Source organism: Acomys russatus, chromosome 12 (genome assembly GCF_903995435.1).
Source record: "Acomys russatus chromosome 12, mAcoRus1.1, whole genome shotgun sequence".
NCBI lineage: Eukaryota > Metazoa > Chordata > Mammalia > Rodentia > Muridae > Acomys > Acomys russatus.
In genome coordinates this window covers 16,043,428-16,067,396 of record NC_067148.1, presented here as the reverse complement: position 1 = coordinate 16,067,396, position 23,969 = coordinate 16,043,428, and the positions used below count along the sequence as shown (strand labels likewise).

At 38.8% G+C, this 23,969-nt stretch overlaps 1 protein-coding gene across 1 annotated transcript in view; it reads right to left on the bottom strand.

The window, feature by feature from the left end:
• Positions 1-23,969, bottom strand: part of Pard3b (par-3 family cell polarity regulator beta) — a 979,071-nt gene that overhangs the window by 528,111 nt on the left and 426,991 nt on the right. The window contains exon 4 of the mRNA XM_051153919.1: positions 19,174-19,283. Within this exon, the coding sequence (XP_051009876.1) occupies positions 19,174-19,283 (110 nt within the window). The remainder of the gene's footprint in view (positions 1-19,173; positions 19,284-23,969) is intronic.

Here is a 23,969-nt window from a genome sequence, read left to right as displayed (position 1 = left end):
GACAGAGAGACCTTCAGTTTGAACCACATATGCCTGGTGTATCATTTCTTTTTTCCTTTGTTCCTCAACTTCTCCCTCAACAACTGGTTGCTATAGCAAGTTGTTCCCTTAACAGCTGTTCAGCTCCTGCTCAATTCTCCCTACCTTACATCCACCAAGACTTTCTTTTCTCTTTTCTTCACTGCTCCCAGATTTGGTTTGCAGTGTGTGTGTGTGTGTGTGTGTGTGTGTGTGTGTGTGTGTGTGTGTGTGCGCGCGCGCGTGCGCATGCATGTGCATATGTGCATATGTGTTTGTCTGGGACTGAACACTTTGCCTCCAACATGCTTAGCAAGTTCTCTACCAGTGAGCAACACATCTGCCCCAAAGATCTGTACTTTCTATTTTTTGACTATTATTCCTGCCACTTACTAGCTATGGGTCTCAATTCCTTGAGGCCTCAATTCTCCATCTCCACACATATGGACAAAGGAATCTTTCTTTTCTCTATCTTGACTCATAACAAACTTGTATTTTTCTACCTATCCATTGGTCCTTTCTGAGTTGAAGCTGCAGCATTTTCATTCAAAAATTCTTCAATGATCCTACCTATAACTTCAAATCAAGCTCCTGTATGTAAGCCTCCATGGCTTGGCTCTCCATCTCTTCCTTTGTGAAAAGACCTAAGGACTTGTAATTATCTGAGACACCACACTATTTCCCTATATTATTATCTTTATTACTTATCACTTTCTGTCTTCCAGCTAAAATGTATTTCCTCATGATTTGGCCTCCTAGCCTTCTAGTCATCCTTGAAGGCTTAGCATTTCTGAAAAGAAAAATTTCCTATCAAGAATTATTTCAAATTTCCCTTTTAGTTTTTCATAGATTTTTCTTGAGCAAAGAAACTCCTATCACTGCTCTCCTCTATGACTTTTATGGGAAATGGAAGGGAGACCTATAAAAGACAGTTCCCTGGGGCAGAACCATGTTTCTACTCATCTTTTAATGCCCAGAAAAAGCCATGGTTTCAGGCACAAAGTGAACTTCCAATAACTATTTGTTAAATGAAGAAAGTCATCATGAACCAGGCTGCAAAGTCCGCCTAAGCCTATGAAGGGGAAAGTCTTAAAAAAAAAAAAAAAAAAAACCCACAGTCAGAGTTAGAAAGATAGCATGGGAACCCAAGAAAGACTGAATTGTGTATAATGGCCTTAGGCAGAAAACCAGTTAATAAGAAGATAAAACTATGCAAAAATTTGTCTTCAAATTAGGTTATCAGACTTTTAAATTTGGAAGTGATGCCCCAATTCATGATTTTAGTATATTTAATTTTATCTGTTGTTGTTGGACCATCAGTTTAAAAATTATCATGTATTTTTAATTAGGAAATCTGTTTGGTATTTCAGTTTACATAATTCAGTAAATCAAAGTAGCCTTGATAGTGAAAGCCACACATTGGTATTTCTTACATAGGATTTAACCACATGAGCGAAGGACACAGTGTGATCTCACAACTTATTGAAACCATTAGCAACAAGTCAGGGAAGGATGGAAGCAGAAGACTGGCAAGGACGTTAACTTTTCTTGCTGTTTTATAGAAAACAGTTTACATAGGACAGAAGAAATGTTTCTGATCCTAGACTCAAATCATTTTCATATTCCTATGTTGGATAAATTATGCTGGTACAACGACTCTAGCATTAGTTTATCTAGCCATTCTGACTTTGATCACTGTGGTAAGCTTTATAATTATTATTCTCAATTCCCACCGAGAGTGAAATCAAGTTATAAGCTTCTAGATCAATAAGAAAACATTGATCACAAGCAAAAATAAAATTCTGTAATAACTTCCAAACAACTCCCTCCCTCCCCCATTCCCATACATTCTAAAAGAAAGAACCCAGAAAACGACTTGCACAGGTAGAGTCTGAATGAAGAAATGGCATAGTGCCTGTTTTATGATACAGATGTTGATATAAAGAAACAAATCTCATGCTGGAGCTCTTCAGGTACATTTTTCATTACATTACATTAAATGTAAACCATAAAAGATATGAAAAACTTCAAAAACTGAAGAAAAAAGCAAATTATCTGAAATTCAAATGGCCAGTAAATATATGAAAAATGTTAAAAAAATCATTATGTATCAAGGAAAGGAGGTCAAGAGTGTACATTGAGACACTACATTACCCCAGTAAGAATGGCTATCATTGAGAAAACAAATGAGAATTTTGTATATGCTATAAGTCAAATCAAGCCATTAAGTCATTGTAGACAGAAAGCAGTGAAAAAAGAATCAGTCCCTGAACTGAAGGAAGAAACTAAAGTAAGAAGGTCTGATGAAACACATGCCAAAATGCCTGTCCCGAAACGGTCAGTGTCTTGCCAAAAGAACATGCCTCTGCAACAAAGATTAAATCAGAACCTACCTGAGGTGCTACACAGTTTATACCTGACCCCACGCTCATGTATCACAGACAGTCTCATCCAGAAGACAAAGATATGTATAGCACCAAAGGCTGAAAAAGATTGCGTAGGGAGCCTGCGCAGAGAGGTGCGAGATGCAGCAAGTTGCAAACGATGTTGAAAAAAAAAAAAAAAAAAAAAAATCAAACAACGAATTAGTAACTGACAGAGCATGACTTGAAATTTTCTCATGGACATTTTCAAATAAACAGCTCAGCCAGTGAGCCAAGCGGTTAAAACACAAATTAATGAATGCAACACAAATAATGTTAAGCAAGTGATGAGGCAACCGAGGTACATGTACTAGGGGTACATTTTGTGAGCTGTACGAGAATTTACTAGAGAGCAAAATAAACTGATGGTACAGTTGTAAGAGTAAAATGTAAATACATGTATGTGTACACACACACACACACACACACACACACACACACACACACACACACACACACATCTGCTTCAGGATTCTCAATTTTTGCCAGTTAACTTAGATGGTGGATAAAAGGATGTGTTTTTTTTTTCTCTATTTTCCCTCCACCAGAACTGGAATAAAATAGCCATATTTTATGGCAAAGGAATAAAAGAAAAAAAAAAAAAGATTTCTGAAAAGGGGAGAGAGGGAAAGGTGGACTCTCATACATAGTGATGAGAATGAAAATAAACAGCTACTATAAAAATCCATATGGATGCTTATCCAAAAATTAAAAGTAGATCTACCATATGTTTCAGCTGTATGACCACTGGAAATATGCTGGAGGAAACGTCAGTCAGAACATCACAGAGATATTGACCCACCCATCTTTATCACAGCATTACGGAGACTAGCTGAGGCATGGAATCAGTCTAGATGTCAGTCGACAGATGAACAGAAATGGAAATAGAGGTAGAAGTTTTATTTAGAAATGTAAAAATGAAATTATGTCATTTGTATTAAAATGAGTGGAAATGGAGATCATCAAAATAGGCCAGTTTCAGAAGAACAAATATTTCCTGTTCTCTCTTAACTCTGGCTCTGGAATGTATATTATATAGAGGTAGAAAGATGGACAGTTTGGGTAGAAGAACACTTTCCACAGTGGTTAGACTAGGGAGGAACTAGGGAGGGTAACAAATACAAGTGTGTGTGATATACAGGAGTAAACGCATCCCAATGAAACTCATTATTTTCTATTCTAGTTAAAACTTGATGCACAGAAGCTTGACCAAAGGTGACTTAACCATCACCTTCAAAACCCCCTCTTTTTTATTTAAATATTGATTTTAAAGGCTTTTCTCTACAAAAACATCATCACATTAGAGTCTGGAAATTTGTTCTTTTTTCTCTTCCTTTCTTGTGCTGATCAGTTGGTTTTGTTGTTGTTGTCTTGTTTTTCTTTTTTCTTTCTATATTCATTTGGGTATTCACTCAGTCATTACTTATTAAATACCTGTGTTAATATTAATACCTTATTAAATACCTGTCATACACCAAGTGTTGGGCCTCAGAAGTGATAAAAATGCCCTCTAGCCTCAGTACACAAACAGTGTGGTCTCACTACTTTTGATCATTCAAAGGGAAGAGCTTGACCCACTATAGGAAGTAAGTGTGAACTAGTTGGCTCCAACTGTGAGCACTACAGAGCCTGCCTGAAGCAGGGGACTGACTCCACTCTATGACTCTGTCTGACCTCTTTCTGATACTTGGTGCCACAATAAATGCTGATGTCCCCTTAAGGACATATTTGATCATGATTTCAACAAACATATCACATATGTCTTTAAAAGAATTTTCCAAAAGGACTCCAATCGTGCTTGTGGATGTCAAGGGGTTAGAAAGGAGAAAGACCTCAGCGTTGTCCTTGCAGAGGAGATGGTATCACTACCACAGACAAACACAGTAGGCTACTCCAGGTGGAGTTGGAGGCACAGCTCAGGAGACTAGAGAAGGGAAGAGGACTTGAGGAGGGCTGTAGAATTTTATGGACCATGGGTTAAGACCAGCAGAATTCACTACCTTCTGCTCGGTTTCCTTCTAGGTTTTCCCCTTAAAATCTTTACAAATTTCATATCAAGAAAGAAAAGTCAGACTGGATTTCACTGATTCAGCTCCAAGAATGCCAAGAAGCCTGGTCCTCAGATGGCTATCTTCCATCTTCAGTGATTAGAGCTGCTAAGGTGCTTATAAACAATGACACTCAACATACATTCAATGGTGAACTTCGGAATCAATATTTTTTCTAGACATGCACTATTCCTTGCTTAAATAAAACCAAACATGATTAGAATCAGCTTTAAGAGAGGATAACCTTTAATTACCTTATTGTTTATTTTATCCTAGAATCTTTACCTCCCACCCCATATACATCACGTATCTAACAAACACCTGCCCTGCATCCTAACAATTGTACGAACGATGCTTCGTTTGTTTCCCATGCCAACGTCCTGGTGTAACTGTGATTATAACTTGCAGTTTAGAGATGAGAAAAGGAAAAGGAAAACAAGGAGAAGGCACCAGGAAGATCAGTCTGCTGGAAGTGCATGGACTCCATCTGTATCAGGCCCTCACACTGAGCCTACGAGCTCTTAACCATGCTAATCTGTTGCTTCTCTCAGTACATCGGCTCTGTTGCTCACGCATCTTATGGAGTAATAGTCCTATGTAACATGGGTTCATCTGAGTTTGGAGAGGCAATCACCACATTAAATCCCAGTGTGGTCATTCATTATTACGGTGTCCCAACTCCCTCTTCTAATGGCTTTGTTTCCTTTTTTTTCTGGGATGGTTCCTTGTTTCCAGAAAACCCTTTTCCTTTCTTTGTACACGCAATCTCAGAGAGAAAGACCTAGCAATGATGTCGGGTGTGCAGCTTTCAGGTGGCGAAGTTCCAACTGCAAACATCCGTTGTGGTTTCACAGTCATAGTGATTCTCATCTCAGAAAGAAGATTTTTTTTTTCTAGACCCAAACCAGACATGGGTTCTCCCTCTATACATGACCCTAGTGAAATTGCCACTATCACTGGATTTCTTAATCCTGGATTCACATTCATGATGCTATTTAAGAAGCTAAAAATAAAAGCTGTGGCCAGCTCCAGTTTTTGTAGGCATGCATATTAATTTAAATAATTTCCCTTTAATTATATTTAACACACATTAGAAATTTAGTAATTATAAAAGACCTTTAATTATCAACATTCATTATTATCACTATTATTAACATATATTAAACACCCACAGTCTGTTAAATGCTGCACTCAAGATAAAAGGCATTAACCTCATAATTCCACTGTGACCAAGATGGAAGACAATCTTCTCCTTCCAGATAGAGTACAAAATAATACTTGCTAAGCCTGACAATGAGCCAGTAGATGAGTCAGGGATCAAACCCACTTGTCTTAACCACAAGACAATTCCATAAACACAGAATGGCTATAAAACTCTGGTGCTTAAAGCACATCTGAGTCTCTTTTCCACAAATGTGTTTAACGTCTGCATCACATGCTTTTTGTGGCGGATTGAACTTCTCAGGGGTATCCGAACTGTGTAAACAGTCAAGTCATTTGAGACTAGCTCTACAATACAAGCTCTGGCCTCAGCTCGAACAATACCATTTTTGGTAGAAAAGCGAAGTTTAGCTGTAAAATAATGAAAATGCAGCTTTTTAATTTTTTTTTTTTTTTTAAGGGCTGATAAAGCTTTGAAGGCGGCATTGAATGAAGATTTCCCAGAGCATCTGAACACTGGCTGCATCATGGGAAGGGAAATGGTAGTTCTAAGGTGATATCTGATCTAGACATTTAACTCACACCTGCCCCCAAGACCTGGGCATGGTAATTCATGACCACTTGTTGGGAGTTAGAAGTTTTGTAAAAGTCTGTAGCTCAGAAGAAAACAATTTGAAAGGTAAATCCTACTGTTGCTAGTTGTCGATGGTGCTACCCAAGGCAAATGCATTAACCTGTCTCAACCTGTGATGTTTCATTTGTAAAATCAAGGCAACAGAATGGAACTTCTTATGAAGTGGATTAATAGACTGGAGGATACAGATGCTCTCAACTTATGAAAGTGTCTCTTAGATTTTTTTAAATTGACATTTTGAAAGAGAAAAGTATTTAACAGAAACCTTTCAACTTTGTCCCTAGTGACACATGCTGTGGTTGTCTCCTGGACAGGGATGGCAAGCTCTAGCTCTGTCTGTTGCACACTGGAGGGAAACAACCATTATTCTCTGTTCCAGTGTTTTGCAAACATTTTGTGGCACAACCGCCATCCAACAAAATGGAGGGAATGCCCAACAATTTGTTTTTGTATTAGTGTTACTTAAACTCAACAGTGGGAGTGAGCATGTTCAAGGTCGGCTGGACTAAGCTATCAAGTTCTGAAGTTCAGTAAACTAAGGGTACTTTACCTGTCAATATCGTCAATTCATCATGGGCTAACTGAATTGTAAAACCATTGTATATCAAGGAGAACCTGTATATAATAATTTCCACACCTGGTATGAACTTGGAATTGAGTAAGAGAAACCCTTCCCAAGGCCTGGGGATGGTAAGCCATGATGGTTACTTGTTGGCAGAAATAGAATGCAGGTCAATGCAACCAAAGCGGAATTTAAATAGTTTCATCTTCAAAACATATTTCACTCTTTCAGCAAGCCGTTTCTGAGTACCACTATTATTTCGCTACAGGATTATGTTAAGAACTTGTAAGAAATTTAGCATATCAGAGGAAGCTCAGGACATAGCAAGGATGATCCTTAGTGGAAAAAAAAATGAACACAAAAAGTAACAGGGTGGAGAGACTCTCACGAGAGACAGAGGCAAGAACTGGTACAGACAGAGACCACCGCACTTGGTTATGAAGTAAATATAGGAGCATTTATGATGATACAGGGGAGAACAATATTGGTCATTCAACCAATAGTTGAGCATAGAGAAAGAAGTGTGTATGGAAAAGAGAGGGCAACACACATGGGCATGATGGTCTTTTAACTGACATACACTAATTCTATATGGGGTAGCACATGATGTTCATACATGTGTGTATAAATGGCGTAAAATGTCCATTTCAGAGTAGGTGTGTTTTCTCACGCATTTACTTTCTGCTTATAGTACAACACTCAAAATATTTTCTTCCAGATCTCAGGCAACATTCAGCAAAAATCACCGTTATCTATAGTGATCTCATTATACAAAAGAACATCAAAACTTCAAACTCCAATGTAACTATAACTTAGTTCCTTTTGACCAACTTTTCCTCAGCTCTGCCTCCCTCCTTTCCCCTGCCCTAGGCTTTTTGAACCCAATACTCTTAACTATTTCAGACGCCTGGTACTAGTGAGTTCTGGTACTACTTGGCTTCTTTCACTTAACTTAATGACTTAACCCCTATCTATGTTGTCACATTAGAGAGGACTTCATCCTTCTGTGTTTGCATAGCTTTCCATTATTCGTGTAGACGGGCGTGGTTTCTTTGCCCATTCATTTGAGGGAAATCTAGGATATTTGTTTTGGCAATACTAGAAATTACACCTGGGGTCCTCTTTAGCACATGCGAAACAAGTGTGTTCCCAATGATCTATACTCCTAGAGCATATCAGTCAGTCAGTCAGTCAGTCAGTCAGTCAGTCAGTCTGTCTATCTGTCTGTCTGTCTGTCCTTCAGTACTAAAGAGTGAACCTACGACTTTGTCCATATCTCATGCTAAGCTATACCCTCAGCCTGGTCTTGGTCTCTCTGTGCAGCTTAGGCAGGGCTAGAAGCTGTGATCTTGCTGCCTTAGACTCTCAGGGTAGCTGGATGTAAGACCATGAGGTCTGGCTAAAAGTGGGTCAAAGGCCCAAATGAGTAAGGTAATACTATAATGCTGTTAGATGAAAAATGCTGAGGAAAAACTTATTAGAAGCATTAGATAATTAGATAATGACTTCTCCAATATCAAAGACATAAGAAAAAAGAAATAAAACCCAAATTTCCTGACAATTACATGATCCCCCTCTAAAATGCAATCAATAGAGTGAAAAGGGAGAAATTAGCTGCAGACCATACACCTGACAGTGAATTAATATTCAGAATCTATAAGGCACACTTAAAACTCACCAATAAAAATGAACAACTCAACGTAAGTGAAAGACTTATAGAGACCAAAGATATGTAAATGGCCAGTAAGCGTTGCAACAGATGTTCAACATCATTAATCATGACAGACATGCAAATCAAATACCATGATAATATCTTAGCCATTAGGATGGCTCCTTACACAAAAATTCAGAAAGTTTTAAAATGGTCAGTCTGGGGAAAATAGTTCTTTTAAAAAGTAAAAATTAGAATAATAATATCATATAAAAAGAATAATGATATAAATGAACAGAACAACCATGTGATCCAGGTATTTGACATTTGTTTAGAAGGAGAAAAGATGAAAACGGTACCTCATGTTTGCAGTATACGTGTAATATGTAATGCTGCACATAGGTTGCTTTTTATCTTTTCATTTGAGATGCTTCGTATAGGCCTAGTCCCTAAGATGGTATATGTGAAAATATTTCACAATCCAGAATTACTCCAAATCTCAAACACATCCGATCCCAAACATTTGGGGTAAGGGACCTCACAACCTCTACGCAATGCTCACATTTTCAGACAGCTCAAATACAATTGTGATAAAGAGTACTCTTTCTGAGATATGATAGATAATTGATTTACAACCAGAAGTTTAGACTCGCCAAGATAGGAAAGATGTTTTCTCCAAGGTTGCCAAATACAAATAGGCAAAACATTATGAATGTAACATTTATATAATTCCTGATTATTTTGTGGTTCTTCTTGATATTTGTGGTTTATTATATATGTGTGTGATAATATAAATGTATATGTAAAAATGCTAAATGAAAAAAAAAAAAGATAAGTACTCTCTCAATGACTGCTCTCAACAGGCGGCACTGCAACCTAAACAGTACTGGCTGCTTCCGTGCCTGCTTGCTTTTCTTTGGATTGCGGTAAGAATGGAGCTGAAATCAAATACATTTTATCTATATGCTAACATAGAGAAGGCTGGTTTGATTGGCAGTGACTGAAATTAAAGGCAGAGGAAACACAGACATCATTCTCTGCGGTAAGTTAGTCAGTTCTGACTTCACATGCATTAGCTGCCATTTCCTTCCCACGGCAATAACCCTGTATGATTTATTTATTTATTTATTTGACAAATACCACTCATCTATTCTTACTTTAAAAGTAAGGAGATCTATATGGAGAGAAGGCTAAAAAAAAATCAGGTAACGATTGCAAAACCTTGTGATTGGAGGGAGGAGGGGGGAAGAGCTTAACTCTGCCAGAAGGCTTTGGGTCCTCTGCTGACTCACAATAGTCACTTCAAACCTAACGCACTCCAGATGTCCCCGTGATCGTCTAATCAGACATCAAAAGCTGCACTGTGACAAGCCACACGCTGCTTATGAGGATGTTACATGTTTCCACAAGCGTAAAACACACACAGTAGCGGCTTTTAAAACGTGATCCATCCACATCAGCTTCTGCTTTACGGCACAGGGCTATTAGGAAGGCGCCCCCTCCTGAGAGAGAGAGAAAACTCGGTTACTGTCTGCACAATGTCATCTCTATGACTAGCTACGCTTTGAAAGCCGGAGCCAAAATGAGACGCACACTTTAGGAGAGTGCGTGTTTCGGGAAAAAAGAGTCCTCATCGAAAGAGCTCTCTATGAATATTGCCATGCTAAAGGGAAAGAGAGAAGGTTCTGTCCCCTTCAGAACCTGCAATCCCGCTGCTTCTCAAGGGAGAACTTGAATTAGCCCTTTCAGTCCACACCATGGACGTTCACTAATTGTTTGAAGCACAGAAGAGGACGACAGCAACAACAGCAGCAACAACACCCAACTTGACTTTAACCTTAGACAAACTTGGCTGCTTGGCTTTAACTTAAGATTTTAATGGCAGCTACCTCAGTGAATGCTTGTATGCGTGTTTGTGTAGACACCATTTTATGAATCTGCTTTGCATAAGTGTCAGGCTTTTATTTTAAATGCTTGTCTCTCTTATTTACTTGGCAAATACACACAGAGTACTGGGGTAGTAGATGGAAAATTTCATTGATGTTCTATGAACATATATGAAGTTTAGGACATTGGGATGAAATTTAAAGTTGAATTCATTCTTACCAAAGTTAAAAACTCAGACCTGGAAACCAGGACCATTAGTTCGTAGGTTAGAATCAATAATGGCAATTGGAGTTTATATAGTTTCTCTGTTTGTTTCATTTTATTTTTATTTTTTATTTTAGTTACACACACTTTTGTTGCAGGATATTTGATACCATTGTGATCCCTGAGATTGTTAACTGTCAAAGCCTGCTTTTTGTTTCTTGTGGTTGAGCCCTACCACACACCTTTAATCCAAGAACCTTCTGCTTATTGTGAACAGGTGATTAGGTGTGGTTCAGCCAGCCTTAGCACACACTTTTAATCCAAGAGGGTTCTGCAAACAGGACTTAATAAAGACAACCCTAGGTCAAGAGGAGGAGCAAGAAACCAGCTGACAGGGATTGAAGAGCAGGAAGGACTTTGAGTTGAGGGGTATTTAAGACAGCGTGAGGTAGAAGGAGCTCTTAGCTCTTGAGCTCTTCAGCTCGTTGGCCTTTGGCTTTTTGAGCTCTGAGCTTGTAGCAAGTCTTTGACCTTGGGCTTTTTTTTTTTTTTTTTTTTTTTTTTTTTTCCCTTTCCTCCTAGGCTGTCAGTTGAATCAGTGAATCTTGTGGCCTTTTCCATGGCATGTGAGCTAAGTAGGAAGGTCAGCTGGGTGCTTTCTCTGCCTCTCTGAGCCAGCAGGTTTTCACCCCAGCATCTGGTTTCTGAGTACTGATAAAATAGAATGATTGGGATTTTCATTTAAAAGAACACACTGTAGGAGAGACTCATTCACAACTGAAGTAGCTCTTACAAGGTTACAGTGTTAACCATTCAGCATATAGGATCTTGATCTTCAGAAAAAGCCACATGTCTAAGTAAAATTCAAACAACACTGTCAAATTGGATCTGACCAGAGCACTAAAGTGACATTTTGCCTCATTTTGTTTTGCCACTAAACACATTGTAAATGTCACCCATACTCTAATTAACACACATACCAGAAGCATTTCTTCCATATCAGCCAAACTAGAAAAAACCTATTAAGAAAGATGGAATAGTAGAGATTTTGGAAAGGAATGTCTTTAGATGCAGTAGTATAAGAAATAAACCCAAAATTCATTTGAGAAGTATTTTTAAATTCTTTGAACAGAGCAATTTTGAAAAGTATAACACTATAACTGATGAGGTTACTAAGTTTATATTATAGAATTCAAAATCTGGTTGACAGGAAAAAAAAAAAAGTCCAAATAACTGAATCTACTGCCTTGGTGTTAATTTCTATTCTATTTTTCTTCACGATTTACTTGTAAAATTAGCCTCTATAACAATTCATGTGCAGAATAATAATGGCTTGTTCTCTCCCTATAATTTCTACTAATTCTCTGAACCAACTCATTGCTAAAATTTTAAAATGAAATGTCAGAAACTGCTGACCTCAGCCACCAGCCCACACTTAAACATGTAGCAGAGATGCTGTGCTTAGACATTTCCCTCACTCTGACAACACAAAGTAAGAAGTAGCAGGTTGCCCTAAAACAGAAACTCCACAACTGAAACTATTTCCGGTAGGGAACATTGTGTTAAACAGGGACTCTCATAATATAATTCATATATATATATATGTATATGTATGTATATACCCATCCAGATATGCACACATATACAATATACATTCTTATAAAACAAGCACAAGCTGCTTAAAGGTTGTTGACTTAATTTCACCTTCCTCATCTAAGGAATAAAAGCTGTAAGCCTCATATATTTCTGATGATCTATCATGTGCCAGGCACTATGCCTGGGGGCTTGAACACAAATAAGAAAATACTGGCACTTGCCACTGAGGAGCCTGAAGTCTTGGCAATAGGCAGGCATACCAACTGGTAGTTCTATGCAGGAAAATAAGCTCTAGCAGAGACACCAAACATGGCAGATCCCTTCAAGGTTTAAGGAAACCACGGAGAGAGCCAAACAGCAGAGTACAGGCAAAGAAAGGCATACTGGTGGTTAAGACGCAGCATCTGGCACTCTGATGTAGGCTCTTGTTGATAGGGCTGCCTAATTGCTTAGGATTTGGTCTTCTTAAGCAGGCTCTAAGTTTCCTGAGGCAGGAGTAATATACCGCTCTTCCCTGATGGCACGCAGCACAAGGTTGGGTATCTAAAGGGTGAGCCAATATATTTTGAAATGAAAGCAAAACACATTCAGTTTGCATTATGCTTACACACAGAATAAACAAGAAGAGAGATGGTTCATTTTTTTCATTTCTAAGAAAGACTTCAAATAGTAAACTTTCCTTTTGTTTTTCAGTTCTAAACAGGACGCAAGGTCAGTGATGCAGAAGCATGGGCCTGAACAGGGGTCACATTTCCCAGGGTCCCTGGCTTGCCATGGTGCAGACATTCAGCTAATCCATTATTTTTAAACCAATCTCTGCAAAATGCAGTGAAAAACTCTGCTACAGAATAAACCAGGCTCCTCACTCTCCCCTACCTGAACCTTAGTCTCCAAGCATAGCGCTTTTAGAAATTAAGCTGCCTAAACTTGCCAAACTTAGTAAACACTTGGCTTCGTGAAATACTGGTTGGCAGCTTTATCTCTTAAAACAAAGCCATATGAAAACCAGCTCTGCAATGTGTCTTTGAGCTCTGGTCTTATCAGCACATGGTGTGAACAGCTGGGGTTACAGACATCAGGGCTATTATTAAATCACCATGTCAGGGGAAAAAAAGAGAAAGAATAAATGAAAAAAAAGCCTTTCATAGGATTCAGTATCTCTAAATAATACAATTATATGTTACATGCTATTTCTCCTCCCTTTTTTTTTTGAACTGCATTCAACACTGCTGGCTGAAACACAATGGACATCACCTTTCCTCAGATACCCCCCAGCAGTCATCTATCGTGAGCTTTTGTGGCTACGTAGCTCTAATATCTAATAGAAAGAAAATAATACTTGTTCACCCAGGATGCTCACTAAATCTTGAGTTGTATTTTGACATAAACTCAACGCATATCTTCCTTATGTGTAGACTTAAGTGTGATCACTAAGAGAGAGAGATCATGGTCAGCTGGTTGGGCTGTGTGGCCAGCAGTACATAACCAAACGCCTTCTGATTTTTAGCCCAACAGACAAATGATTAAAGCTTAACTGTAATAGCTCAAGGATTTCGTTCATGGATTTGAGAAAGGTTGATCTGGCATGGGGGCATCTATTATAATTTCAATATATCTGACATGCTTGGAAAGAAGCATATCATATGAGAAGATGCTTCTCAATCCACAGGCAAGAAGAATGCTGCCACTCACTCGAAACATTTCTCCTCAACAGTACCAACTGCTGCATCTTTGCTGATTAAACACCCAAATCTGGAAAAACTGGGTGAATTTCTACTTGTCCTTCGATAGAACATTCCTGACAATTGGAAATATTTCTCCGAGGGTGTCCTCTATGGCCAGCCTGAGTTCTCCTTTGTTAAATTTAACCACAGGGTATTGAATAAACATGTTGCTGTTGAATAAATGGGTATGTGTGGATTTAGGAGCAACAGGGAAACAATCATCTTTAAACCCTGAATTTATGTTTATACGTTAGGTAGGAAAGATGATGATATGATAAAAGAACCTTAGTTCTTTACTGCACCTTTGCAGGTAGAGGGCCAAACTCTCTAGCTCTTAACCGGCGTCAGCCCGTGCAGTCAAGGAGTTGGTTCCCTGTCATCTTTAACCATCAAAAACTGGGCTTCCCAACTTAATCTTTTGCTCTCCTTCTAAATTCCAGAGTGATGAGTCCCATGCCCACCCCATACCAGAACTCCAGAGAAAGAGAGCACACCCCTAAATCCCATCCATTGCCTTCTACGTTAACAACCACACAAACTTGTGGCTTAATTTTAAAAATAAAATCTATATAATAATAAATACTAACTTCTAAAATACACTCATGAGTACACACACACACACACACACACACACACACACACACACACACACTCGTGCGCGAGCGTGCTTGCACCCAATTGTGGTAATATAAAACCACTAAGTAACAGGCTTACAACACAACCCTTTACTCTCAGACAACCGCAGTACTGCACATTCCAGGAATGTACTTTTTAATTTACTCACGCTGCAGGATCCATGTGCCTTAAGGATTAAACGCGAGATATAAACAGTCATTAAAACACAAACACCTATATTAGTTAACCGGATATTAAGGGGGAAACATCACATGTGTTTAGAGTTCCCTTTGCAAATTCGGGGACATCGATTTCAAGGGCTCGGTTTTATGGCATGCCCTTAAGCCAAAAGAGAACACCAGGTTGCAATCAAGGGAAGGAAGGGAAGGAGTCTTATAAGAAAACTCTCACTACAATATCCCGCCCCCAGGGTTCCCTTTGTTCAGTTCGGAAGCATCAGGAGAAGGATGTTTGCTACTGTCCTGGAAGACGAACAGCCATTGTTGCTTGGACACCACCAGCTATACTATCCTGGTACAAAGAGGGACCAGAGAAACAAACTTCCATGCTATTTATCTGATGGTACTTTACAAACACTGAAATTTGGTGGGTTTTCAGCACAGGGGATTTGAAACTTGCAGCAAAATCCAATTTTTCTAATTTGCCTCTCTTTTGTAAGTCCAACATGCCTGTGGATGTACATCTGAAGTAACCAATTTATAATAATTCAACCAGGCAGAAAGGCACAACTTTTCTAATTTTTCTAAGGTGTGTATCTCTGGGCACCAGTGAATCCCATTCTAACTGTGGAAACCCTAACGAAATACAGCTCAAAATAAAAGTCGTCGGCTATGGTTTTAAAGCCAGGACTTCAACACAGTCAAATGTTCCTTCTCTGGATCCTTATGCTGTGGGTCCCAAGTAACTTTCCTTTTCTGGGAGTAACTGAGTATAAGCCACCTGGGGTGCTGATGTATGGATTACCTACATGAGAACACTGTTTAGGAATTCCAATTGTTTCCCCCACTGGATATTGGAAGGAGAAGCAATGGAATGTGGCTCTTTAAAACAACTGTTTTTCACTTTGCTTACTACAAGGGGCACATTGTCATACATTCCCTAGCTACACCAGCACTTATCCAACCAGAGGGATCAGGTTGCTATTGGTGATGATTCCAGGAGTATTATGGTATCCAAGACATGGAAAAGAGCGCAAGCCATCAAGCCACGCCTCCTGGACTCCTACTATCCTTCTCATGATGAAGCAACTGTGTGCTCCCAGGTAAGATGTGCGGTGCTGGTCTCCCACACTTCCCTGGAAAGCCACTCTCTCATCACTGAGCAAATACTGATGGAAGCTGCGTGGACTCATCCAGGGCCCCATGATTTTTATCTGCACCTGGATCTCTATAGAGTTAGTGACTGCACTGCCCTGTTCCACAGAAAGCCAGGATGACAACTGAGCATACTGACAATCAAGAGTTGACATGGGGCTCGGAGGTATTCCTCCTACGGACTCAAATCATTTTCTTAATTTACACTGATTTTCCTGCTGCCTAGAGGAACACTACTGAATATAAGTGCAATAAGAACCATAATTATCGTTTGTAGTTTTCTATTAACCACATTTAGAAAAATAAAAATAACTAAAATAGTTTAATAATATAGTTGATTCAACCTAAGATAGCAAATGCATTTGAACACAGGTTCAACAAGAAATTACTTGAGGAGAGTTTTGACATACACATTCAATGTCTTCTAAGTGAAAATGGACACCCCTCACGAATGTTTAGTCAATAACTCTCTCTACAGTTCTTAGGGCAGAGCAGTTAAAGGTTTTGTCTGTTGAGTTAGGTAGAACTAAATAAACATAAAATAGTAAGAGTTTTGAGGAGTGGGTAGTAGGTAACAGTAGAATGGCTGAGTTCAATTATTAATTAAATCTGGTATATTGCTGGAAAACTCTAAGAATTTCCCTCAGGTGTATATGATTCTTTCATTTCTAAATCCAAAGCACACACACTGAGCACTTTGCATGTACTTGGCTCTAGATGAAGAAAAACATAGCACAGTGTGTGATCCTGGAGCGTCAGGAATCACACAATCCAGAGATTGTAAAATCAAAGCAGGAGAAGCCTTAGTGCTTCTGTCCTGTGCCAAGGCCAGGACCACAGCCTTGAGGTCATCAACACGCACACAGCCGCTGTGAGGAAGAAAGGAAATATGTGCTTTCCTTTCCATTGTTGATGTGTGGGCACTTCAGCTGCGCAGCCTGCATAGTACAAGGATTTTGAGTGGCAGCATTTTTTTTTTTATAGAATCAGAATGCACATCTCTGCTAGTAATGCTATATCATCCAAATACACACCCTGCCTCAGAATTCCCTGAGGTCATATTTGGATAAAGCTATTAGAAAGATGGGAGCCCTAATTTCCTCTAAAAGAAAGAAATATTTATGTTATTTCAATTGTTCTAAGCACTGAGTCGATGTGATACAAACAGAAATATATGTGGGAGGATTTTCTGCATGCAAACAGTGATATCACATTAATCAGGTAGACTCATTTTAGGGTATAGGGATATCATAAAATACACATTAAGTTGTACTTATTCTTATTTGTGTAAAATTTCTCATATTTTATCATTCCCTTTTCCCAATTTAATGTATTTAGCCTTAACCTGGTCGCAATCACTGCATATTTAAAATGAAATAAAGATAAACAAACAAACTAAAAACTCCACAAAACACCAAACACCGGCTTTCTCTGTATTCATCAATAAAGTACATCAGATATACCCCATTTTATTAATGTTCTATTAAGCATACATCCTTCAAGAACAGTTTTTTTTAAAAAAGGATTTTAATTTTATTTTTAATTTTGTGTTATGTGTGCTGACGTACGCACACGAGTGAAGTGACTGCAGAGGCCAAAAGAGGCCATGAATTGCCAGGAATTGGAGTTTCCAATAAGAGTCTTCTGAAAAAAAAAAAAAGGAAGAAAGAAAGAAAAAACATAGGTGGCTCTTCAACATGAATGCCTAAACTCGAGCAGAACAAGGACCACACCAAGAGTCACGCCAAAGGCGGGGGCAGGGGAGACCATGGGGCCTCATCCCTACATAGAGGGCAATAGCCAACTAAAGAATGATGGAAGTGTGGGCGACAGTCTTTTTCAGGAAAGAGCACAACATTTGGCTATCCGATACCAAATGGTCAGCTCTGAAAACACACATACAAGTTAACACCATAAAGACTGAACAAGCTCTGTTTAGAGATATGTATAAGCAAACATACAGATGTATATGTATGGGCCCATGCATGCCTAGGTATGTAACGACAATTAATTTAAAAAGGAGGCAACCATGAGTTTGAAGAGGAACAAGGAGCGGCATATGGGAGGTTCGGTGGGAAGAAAGGGAAGGCGGAAATTATGTAATTATGTTATAATATAAAAACAAAAGAAATCATTAAAAATACATATTTAAAAGAGAAGGTGCTCCTAAGCACTGAGCCATCGCTCCAGGACCCAGAGGACAAAGCTTTAAATAGGATAAGAGATAACACTACATCTAAAATGCCTTAAAGGCACTACTTTAAGGGGAAAAATGTGCAAAATTTGGTAAATACCAACCAACTGGTAAATATTCAACAATGCAGCAGAGCAGCCCTTGCTCCATAACCTTTGGCCCTGGTTCCTGAAAACAGCATTATAGCAATCGTGAGGACTGCCTTAGCCCATCCTTCATTGGATATACATTTCTCATAAAACGCTCTAAATAGTGAGAATTGTAATGAGACAGGGCTAGTCTTTTAGGAGAGTTTCAAATATGGTTACATTAATGAGGGTTTTTTTTTTCTGTGATCACACGTAAGGTCATAAACCAACATTTAACTTGCTGGCTATTTGAAGGGATGAACCACTCGGTTTTTCAAAACAACCAAGTATTTGAAGAATAGGACTTGCACTCATGGATGGAAAATATCTCCCCCGTCCCCTGGAAGTAATTTTTTTACTTACCAGTCATAAATCCAGCAGATAGAGATATGTTATCACAGAAGCATTCTTCCTATGCATTTATTTATTTTTTTATTTCAATGCTGAATTCTTGAAACCCAATGCTGACCTCATACATTCATGGTAAAGGGAGCTCAAACTATATCAATACTCACTGTCATTGTGCCTTACAAAGCATTGTGCTAAGTCACTGACAATAGGCCAGTCTACCCTTTGACATTTTGAGGCAGGATGACAGCAGGCATGCAGCAAGGTCATATGCTGGCTGGAAACATAGCCTTTGGAGCCAGACCACTTGGTTCAGTTCCTAGGTCTCCCACATCCTTGAACAAATAGCTATGTGTTCTGAGTCTCCCCATGTCTCACATTCTATCAGGAAACTTAGGATGGAAGACTTGTCCTTAGTTACATGTAGACATTTAAATGTGGGTTTGAATAGGGGTTGACACACAATCAGTACTATGTAAGCAATGGCTATCGCTATAACTATATACTACTACTAGACCATGCTATCTATTTTTATAATTACCACTTTGTATTTTATCAAAAGGTCTGTATGTAATTACCAGCTCTTTGGAGTTGATGGGCAAGGCCCTTTGATCCTTCACAGAACCATGAATGGTAAGACACCTACCGGAACAACAGGTTTCAAACTCAGGCAATCTGGGCTTGCAGCGCTTGGCTGGGCATCGGCATGTGGCCCTGGTGCTGGGTCACTGCTTCTCCTCACCAGCAGTGGAGTGCCTGCAGGACAACATAAGAGGTGAAAGGTCGAAGGAACCCCAGGGAGAAGAGAATATATGGCACAATGTGCTTTAATTAAAAGGGTTTATAACGGGCTTTCATGTCTCACCATTCCGTTTCTAAGGGTGCTTGTAATGAGTGTACCCGATGCTCTGTGGCCATCTCTGGAAAGGACAGCACGTGCTCAGTCTTTCTACCCACGTCATTCCCTACGTGCATTTTAAAACAGCCATTGCATCCAACGGATGTGCTAGGATGGGAGATTGGACGGTGGGCAGGCAATCTAAGAGATGTTCTAAGAAGCATGTGGAGTTTTAAAGAATAATTCCACACAAGACTAGTAAAGAAGTTCGAACATTCTATGTAATTTGTTACTCAGAAGACCTGGAAGCACAGCTATTGCTGCCATTTGACGCTTCCCAAACCTTCTGAACAATGACACAGACTGAATGAGGTTATTCTCTGAGCTTATAGCATAGTGGCTATTTAAGCATACCAAGGGATGGCTTCTATTCTGTTCTTTTCCCCCTAAACTAGACAAAACTGATAAAGAAAATAAGTTAGTTCTTCTAAAAATACATCCTGATTTCCTTCTAATTTAATAAAAGCTCCCACTATTAAATATTTGAGTCTGTTATTAAATTCTGAAGAAAAAAGGCTCATACTATTAGAAAGTTCAAACGCAACCCGGCCCCAGCAGAGCTTGCAGACCTAGCCGTGCTCGCTGCAATTAGGCCTCAAATAATTTGCTTCATACAAAACTGGCTGCTATAGGAAAAAATGCAAAGAAAAAAATCTGTGTGTGGCTTAGAAATCACTCTCATGGAAAATCAACCTTTTATTTGTATACTTTTGGGAAAAGAGTGAAAAACAGTTGAATGCAGTTTCTCATTTATCAACATTCTGAAAATAATTCTCCAAATTTCAATAGCTACTTCAGCTTAAAGGAACATTTTCATCTCTGTTTTAAGTTATTTACCAAACAGATTTCATATGTGCTATGACATTCTTTTTCTTTTCTGTACAGAACACAGAACCACCAACACTTTTTAATCCTTTTCTACACATAAGCTGCTTTCTTGAGGACAGAAATTTTCATAGTAAGTTGATATGTTATTAAGATAGAAACACTGTGAAAATGTGCATTAAAAATCCTGCATACTTTTATTTTCTCTCTCTTTTTTTATTAATAGGTAATCATCACGTTGTTCTTTACAACCAATTTCAGAAAACAACTGTTAGGCTGTACAGTGGGCAATTCCTTCTTCAATGAAACTTGAAAAATACATTAGACTATAATGGGAAAAGTTCCCTAAAATTCAGCCTCATATTAATTGTTTTACTTCTTCAGTTGACCATAGGTTAAGTTTCTCTCAGGTTAAGCCCCTAAGTTGTGATTAGCAGCAGAAGAGAAGAGTTAGTCTAGGCGCAATAGTATCTGAAACAGATCATGATATTTAATGTCCTAAAGAAATTAGTAGGACAGGAAGGGAGACACCTTGAAACTCTCAATTATTTTCAAGTATTTAATGAGGTGAATTCAACAATCTCAACTTGGAAAAACTAAACAAACAGAAAACAAGGAATGCCATGGTGGTTCACCATGCTATTTTCTTACTGTCATAAACAAGGTGATGATGTAGCAGAGAAAAATACTGCGGAACAATATCAGAAAATGTTAGTTTTTAGTTATTACGACTTTTCAGCTGAGTGATTCACACACATACATTTACACATACATAAACAAACATACAAACACATGCACATTATATACAAACACATAAACACATGCACAAATATATAAATATCTACACATACACACATATATGCACACAAACATACATATATATACATATAAACACACATATACATACATACACACATACTGACACATTCATGCAGATACACACACACGTAATGTACGACCCATGCTTTTTCTTATATTATAAATGTCTTTTTTCTCAAGCTGTAGAAGATACTTTCTCTTAAACATTGAGGATGTGAGGCTCTGCCTCACGGCAGTTTATCTCCTGCTTTATTGATGAAATCTTACATTACTTAAGATGCTCTTGAAGTAACAATCAGCTTTTTGCCTTCAGTATGCCATAACATTCTAATACATGTCTCAGGAGATGACAATTTTAGTTTATTCCACGATATCAACTATTTAAAATATTTTTAAAAATTCATGCAGGGCACTCCATTATTATGTATACCTTTTACATTTTCATGTATCAGTTAAACATTTGATTAATAAATACATACACCGTCCCGCCCCAAACAGCCAATGAACCTTTAGGCGTATGGATCTTTCTTCAACATGGACTCAAGCTCATTAGGAAAAAGTTTCTCTCTGTGTTTTCTTTCTTTCTTCTAATTTTTTTTTCCTTCCACATTTGAATGTCTCCTGTTGAGTCACCTTCTAATTTTTCCTTGGCTGTCTTAATGTGTTAATAGCAAGTGCAAACCATTTCATATTGGAATTAATAATGAGCATCTCAAAATATGAACTGTTATCTCAGTTTTAAACAAACCCTCCTCATACTGTTTTTTAAACTGCCAGTCCCTGTTAGCAGGGAGAGTCCTAGTTGCCACTCAAAGGCAGAGAGAACATCTGTGTGTCCAAGTGAGGGCAAGCAAGGAGAGGGGTTAATGATTAGGCAAATCCTGGAACACAGTAGAGCTAAAGTCACATCTCACGATTCAAGCTCGCTAGACAAGAGGGGGGTAATGTGGTGTGGCATCCTTCTTTGTGAGGAAGGGAGGAAATAAACATGCATACGCATCGAAGGAGCTTGTAACTCTGACTAAAGCTTGTAGAAGCTAACACTGCAAACTGCCAAGCTTCAGCAGGGTCGGCGAGAGGACTGGCTTTGGAGTCACACGGCTGAACTAGGCCTGTGCTGGCTCTGGGACACTGAACGTGGACTGTTCTGTGAAAACCTCCCCAACTAAACCCTGGTGATAAAACGATGGAGGAGCTGGCGAAAAAGGGGGAGACACTAAGGCATGTACGATACACGACACTGACTGTTGTGTATTTATCAGACAGAAAGATTACCCTCTCTCCCCAACTTCCCCACAAAGGAGGAGACGTCCCTTGGTATTCATTGCTAATAATGTTAACTTATACAAAAAAAATCAACTTCATGAAGTCAAATTCATTTTTAGGGAACGTTATGTGAATGAAAACTGGCAAAAATCTAACTCTACAGTACAATACACAGCCTTAAAATTAGAATTGAACATATTTTTTTTAGATGGAGTAGGAAGGAAATTCAGAAATGGAGAATGTTTTCTCGCCATTACTTTCTATCTAATTTAGGAGGCTCTTAGATGTTAGAGGAAAAAGTACTCAGTTCAGCTCAAGAAGTCATAGACAGCATTCCTTGGAGTTTGAGTTTAAAAGCCAGTAGAGGCAAAAATGAAATAAAATGAGGAATATTGTATGATGGTTATCTCTACGGTTAAATATTTGAAGCCTTGGCCATGCAACAGGACCAACACAGTGAGTTTGTGGAAGTGATGACAGTGAGCTGAACCACCACAGGACTTTGGCTTTCTTTTCATAGAAGAAATCATGGGGGACAAGGAACATGCCAGCAGGTTTCACTATATATACACGTAGGTAGCCATGGTGAGCAATGTATAGATAACAGAAACTCCATACCAATGTACATAGATACTATGGAATATACAGATCTCCATTTTGTTTAGCTAGATACTTTGGGGCCATGGGAGACAGCTATGCCACACGGAGCAAAAGAAGAAACGCTGATGTGGTACATAGCTGATGGCGGTTATGTTCTCATTAAAGAAGATCTTGTTACATTACTTCTATTCCAACTGGGGTAGTGTCAATGAGCGCTCAGAGCTTAAGCCTCACCCTACAAGAACGTTAAACAGTCCCCTGAAAACTTTGGTCTTCAAAACCTAAGATGGCTGAGCCAGTTATCATGGGCTGTATTTGGATGGAGCTTGCATTCATGACAAGTGATGCCATTTACTATTGAATTGGAGGACCATGAAAGATATGCCATGCTTGTGCGAGGAAAAAAGTAGAATTAGTTTTCCAATGTCTATGAATGATGGTGCATTTTCTAGTTATTAAACAATTACCAGTTTAATGATGGTGAAACTAGTGCACAAAGGAGGCGCAGTTAAACATTCAACATCCATACTACAATTAATTAAAAACTCAAATTGTTGCACTAACAGGCCATGCATGATATAAAGGCAAACATGGGAAGTATTTTCTATACAAGTTTTTAATTTTGATACCTGTGTGAGAATACACACACACACACACACACACACACACACACACGCAGAGGAAAGGAAGGAAGAAGAGGGAGAAGGAGAGGGAGAGAGGGTAGGAGGGAGGGAGAGAGAGGGAGAGAGAGAGAGAGAGAAAGAGAGAGAGAGAGAAAGAGAGAGAGAGAGAGAGTTAGTTTTCTACACCTGAAGATTGTGTTTGGATGGAGTTGCTTAAATGACAAGTGATCACACACACACACACACACACACACACACACACACAGAGGGGGGGAGAAAAGGAGGGGAAGTGGGAGACACTGAGAGAGGGAGAGGAAGAGAGAGAGAGAGAAACACACACACATAGATTAATATATCTGAAGATTGTTTTGGATGGAATTGCTTAAGTGACAAGTCATGTCATTTAATATT